General features: G+C 58.7%; 1 protein-coding gene across 1 annotated transcript in view; it reads right to left on the minus strand.

Moving 5' to 3' along the window:
- The window catches only part of PROC (protein C, inactivator of coagulation factors Va and VIIIa), a 9,354-nt gene extending 5,655 nt beyond the window's left edge, over positions 1 to 3,699 (minus strand). The window contains exons 1-3 of the mRNA XM_024738056.1: positions 3,649 to 3,699; positions 2,262 to 2,348; positions 797 to 963 (exon numbers count right to left, since the gene is read on the minus strand). Of these exons, the coding sequence (XP_024593824.1) occupies positions 797 to 963; positions 2,262 to 2,348; positions 3,649 to 3,694 (300 nt within the window). The 5' untranslated portion in view covers positions 3,695 to 3,699. The remainder of the gene's footprint in view (positions 1 to 796; positions 964 to 2,261; positions 2,349 to 3,648) is intronic.
- Positions 3,700 to 5,103: the final 1,404 nt, after the last annotated feature.

Here is a 5,103-nt window from a genome sequence, read left to right on the forward strand (position 1 = left end):
GGTGTGATGTGCCCAGGCTGTGCCTGCCGAAAATTATCTTGGCATCTACTGAGGAGGCCATTTGGGGAAAGAGGCAGTGGAGATGGTGGCTGAGGGCAAGAGAGGAAGCCACCCAGAGCTCCGCCTTCAGCTGTGAGAGCTAAGTGGGAAGGGCATGCCTACAGACAGCTTGAAGGGGACCCAAGTGGTGGCACAACCCCCAGGTCCTAGTCGCTAAAGTGAGCTCTGGTTGCTGGAGGGGGTCTGAGCCTTGTATCAGGAACACCTCCCTTACCGAGCGCATCCTACCACCTCAGGGCCACCACCACAGGGCCCTGGGGGCCAGAGAGGACGCAGACCCTTTCCTTGGATCCCCTGAGCAATCAGGTTTCACCCCTGGAGTATCTAAGGCACAGAGTGTGTGTGCCCAGACATCAGGGAGTCTTGGGTCACCTGGTCAGCAGGGTGGAAGCAGGGGTGGTGGCCTCTGGATCAGAGGGAGAGAGAAGAGGGGAGGCCGTGGTGGCCAGTCACAGGTGGAGAGGGGGACTGAGCTACCTCCAGTGGGATTGGGTGGGAATCCCTGCCTAAGGCTTCCCCAGACCCTTCTCACGCTCATTGCAGAGTTCTGTTTCTTGGAGTCCCACGTGCCCTGGCCAAGACCACAGGGCCGTTCACTCCACTGCTGCACCCCTGGCAAGCTGGGAGGGTAAGGGGCTGGTGTCCACCGCTTCCCAGGACTCCCAAGGGGCCCCCGGCTGACGCTCCAGGTCCCACCCCTGAGCCTCACGCTCTGCACCCAGTCGGGCGGCCTTACTGTGTCTTCCATGTTTTGGAAAATCTCCCGAGCTTCCTCAAATTCACAGGTCTCCTCTGTGCACTCGCGCTCCAGGCTGCCGGGCCGCAGCTCCTCCAGGAAGGTGTTGGCGCGTTTGCGGATCCGCAGTACCTGGTGGGCACGCCGTTGGCTGGAGAACACTGAGTCTGGGAGGGAGACAGGGAGCTCGCGTTGGTGGGGGGGGCCTGGCTGGGGAGTCCCTGGGGAGGTTTTCATCTTGGGTCCCTCAGGATTATAACTCCAGGTACCGATACCCTCTCCTCCTCCCGAAGCCGGGGGCCGGCCATCGGAGGACAGGACACTTGACCATTCAGGGTGCATGCACTGAGGCCGACAGACCTCCCTCCCTCCGAACCCAGCCCGACCTCCGTGTGACCCTGAGCCCATGTCTTTACCTCTCTAAACTTCAGTTTATTCATCAAAAAATGAGGATGGGATAATCACGTAAAACAGTACGGAAATGAGCAGCAGTGACAAATGCCAGGTGCTGCTGCTGTTGTTATTATTATACAGCAAAGGTAAGTGGGCCTCGTTCTCCAGATACACCTTGTGCAACCCCGTCGTGAAGCCGTCCCTCCATCCCCCCTGCCCTCCCCTCCTCCCGTCCCCCTCATGGAGCATTTCCCACGCCCTTCCCCTAAGGCAGGCACACCTGGAAAAGGCAGACCTGCCACTCGGGGAGCATCACCAAATGTCTCCTGGGCTCTGAGAGGTGTCTGCCTTGGGGGCAGGGGGACAGCTGGGGTGGAGGGACCAAAGCAGGGGAGTGAGCAAGAGAGGTTCGAGGGTGCCTGGACCAGGAAGGGTATCCTCAGGAAAGGAAGACGTGCCAGACTGAGTCTGGACATAGGAGCCAAGAGGACCGCAGGTGGGAACCGGGGCTGGGAGTGGGGAGGAAGGGCCGCCAGGAAGACAGAGCAGCTCAGGAAGAGGCATAAATGGGAGAAAGAGCCCAGGGTGGCTGCAGGAGGTGTGGGGGGAGGGGCTGCCTAAGAAACCAGGCAGCACAGCTGTCCCGCGGGCCGCCTCCTCTCCACGTCCTGGTCCCCTGGCCGCGGGGACCAGGGGAGGGGCTGGGGCAGGGTGGCGGCCAGCAGGTGAGCGTTTTAGGAGGACAGGCTGCTCTGCGGCAGTTTGCGTGGCAGCGGGGCCTGGCGCTCTCACAGTTGAGGGAGTGAACGGTGGAGTGGGGGGACCCAGGGGACTCTGTGACCAACCCCCCAGGTGGGAGGAAGGACGTGACCCCGCGACCCCGGGGGCTCCCTGCCATCGCCACAGGACTCAGCCCCTGAGCTGCGGCCCGCTGCTGTGTTCCCCTCGGTTAATTTATCCCTGTTCCCTCAGGTCCGCCTCTCATCTCCTCTCGCCCTGAGGCTCAGGGGAGACGGTGAAAGGTGTGAAGACCCCGAGGGTCCCGAGGAGGGGGGTGGGAGAGTGGCCTTACCGGGAGGAGCTGGTGTGCTGGAAACTCCCCAGATGGTCACGAACAATAAGAGGCTTGTAGGCCGCCACATTCTGAAGTTGCTGCCACCTGTCTGAGGAGGACTTCTGAGCTTCCAGCAGCCGCGCCAGCCCCCGCTCTGCCCCCTTCCCCGGCCCCGGGTGGGATCGCCAGGGCAAAACCTGGGGTCGGGGGTCCCTGTTTACTATTCAGACACCCACGTGGCGCCTCGGTCCCCTTGTCTGTATGGGGCTAAGGTCACACGACCCGAGCCTGCCAGTGAAGAGAGGAAGTGGGAGGGGCAGTGACCTGGTGAAGATCAAAGGGGACTCGACACAGAAGGGTGATGGGCAGGTGCACCCAGAACGTTCCTGCCCTCCCTGGCTGAGGATTCGGGGGGGTGACGCCTGTGCTGATCTAAAGGCCAGGTTCAGAATAATAACTGACATTTATTGGACAGTCACGGTGTCTTGCAAGAAATTTGGACATGGTTCAGAGGACAGGCCACCAAGTCAGAGCGCCTGGTGCAAATCCCAGCTCCAGGACAGAATTGTCGGGCGAGATCCCTAACTGCCCCTCAGTTGCCTCGTTTGTAAAACGGGTGGAAAAACTGTATTTCTGCCTCAGAGGGTTATTGTGAGAATTAAATGAGTTAATCTACTTAAAGCTGTTGAATACGTTTGCACATAGCAAATGCTCGGTAAGCATGAGCTACTATTATCTCAGCGAAGGCTCACCACCACCCAAGAGGGAGGTATTAATGTTGTCACCCCATTTCACAGAGCGGGGGACTGAGGCTCACAGGAGAGAGATCGCTTATTACACACCCACAGCCAGGAAGCGGAAGAGCTAGTGCTCGAGCTCAGGCCTGTGTGGCTCCAGGCCTGGAACCTTAACCCCTGCCGCAAACCACCAGGCGCACCACAAGGCCACAGAGGTAGCCCTGCTGGCCGGAAACCTAGGAGCCCCCGCTGCCCCCCAGGCTGCCCCACCGGCACCCCCCTCCCCGTCTAACCTCATGTTCCACTTTGCCGACTCGCTCTGAGGCTGATTCTGACATTTGTTTAAAGGGTTTAGAAGTAGAGGTGAGGCTGCGGTGGGGAGCCTGGAGGGCTCCGGGTTCCAAGCTGCCTCTGGCGATGGCTCTGGGGTCTGGAGGCCCTCAGCCGACTTCCACTTCCCTCAAAATCTGGGAGGAAGGCCCCTGGGAGCCATGGCACCCCAGCCTGAGGAATGCCAGCCAGAGCCTTGGCCTGGCTGGCAGCAGAGCCCAGATTTCCTTTACCCCAAGCTCCAGCCAGCCTCTCAAACCCCGGCTAGAAGAGTCCACCTTCAGCCCTGCTCACCCTCCTCCGGCATCCCTCACAGACCTGCCTCGAAGGGGACTTACTGGGGTGGACCGCCGAGAAACTGCAAGGTCGCCCTCCTGCCGCCATGACAGCCTGGACCTCGAGTTAATCCATAACTTCAAATATTTGCTTGGCCCTTGGTGCTGAGGCCTCCCTCTCCACAGATAAACAAACAAGTCCCCGGCTCAGGACCGCTCTGTCTGCCCCAAGCCCACCTGTGCCCATCAGTGGCGCCTGCAGGAGGGAAGGAGGGAAGGGGTGGGCGACGTCAAAACTGTCTACACACACGGCCTCATTTTAGCCTCACAGCAGCTGGCTGAAGGAGGGACGTTGTCCCCCTTTAGCTGATGGGGACATTTTTACCCGGAGATACTGCGGTTTGCCTCAGATCAGCACAACCGGTAATGATATTTCATCAAATCTAGGATGCCATTAGTTATAAGATGCATCTATTTTATGTGTCAGCGTAAAAGAAAAGAAACATTGTTAATTACTCAATGGCCGGCCATCCTGATTACATCATGAAGGTTTGATGTAAAACATGAAAAGATGTGCCTCTCAGGGTCCCTACCACATGGGTGCCAAGCACTCGGCTAAACTCTCAGCTCCAGCCGCTCCGGTAACTGCCCCCCAAGCCCACACACACGCACACACGACTGCACACGACTATTCCCATAACCTCGATTTTGCAGATGAGGACGCTCGGAAATCTTTTGTCACTTGCCCAGATTCACGGAGCTGTTAAGTGGCGGGCCTGGATTAGAACTCGGGTCTTCCCAGCACCTCTTGGCCACTTCTGTGAGCAAGTGAGAAAAATAAACAGGATTCCAAAAAGGCTGCAGTCAGTTCTTGACCGGTTTGCCAGAAAAGGCAGGAGCAGAAGTAAAGGGTTCGACCTGGAGCCTCTGCCCTGGCCCTGCTGTCCGTCAGCATTTATTCTGTATCTTCCTTCCTGTACCGGGGATGCCCCCACTTCTCCCAAACCCCACTCCCTCCGTGGAGGACTTGACCAAACTCCTCAAACTCCCAGCCCCTGAACGGCTCGTGTGACCCTGCCCTGCTGGCCTCTGGTGACGGCACCAGGAAGTCCCCTGACCCAGGAGTCCATCAGATTCTCTCCCTCGGCCCCGAGGAGTATGGCATTAGAGCCTCGTTCCACTGTGAGCCCTGGACTCACAGATTTTTTAATTTTGGGGGCACGCCTTGCAGCATGCGGAATCTTAGTTCCCCGACCAGGGATCAAACCTGCGCCCCCTGCAGGGGAAGCACGGAGTCTTAACCACTGGAACACCAGGCAAGTCCCTGGACTCAGATTTTGAAGCCAGAGGCTAGGCACTGACGTTTCCGACTAAAGCAGACGAGGCTGATGAGGTGAAAGATGTAGAACGTGCAGACAGAGGCTGAGAGTCGCGGGTGGGCTGCGGGCGGGTGGTAGCATCCTACCTCGTCGTGACTGGGGCATATCCTACCATTGGCTTCATGGCAGTCCCCCTGTG

Source organism: Neophocaena asiaeorientalis, unplaced genomic scaffold, assembly GCF_003031525.2.
Source record: "Neophocaena asiaeorientalis asiaeorientalis breed wild unplaced genomic scaffold, Neophocaena_asiaeorientalis_V1.1 scaffold98, whole genome shotgun sequence".
In the NCBI taxonomy this organism is placed as follows: domain Eukaryota; kingdom Metazoa; phylum Chordata; class Mammalia; order Artiodactyla; family Phocoenidae; genus Neophocaena; species Neophocaena asiaeorientalis.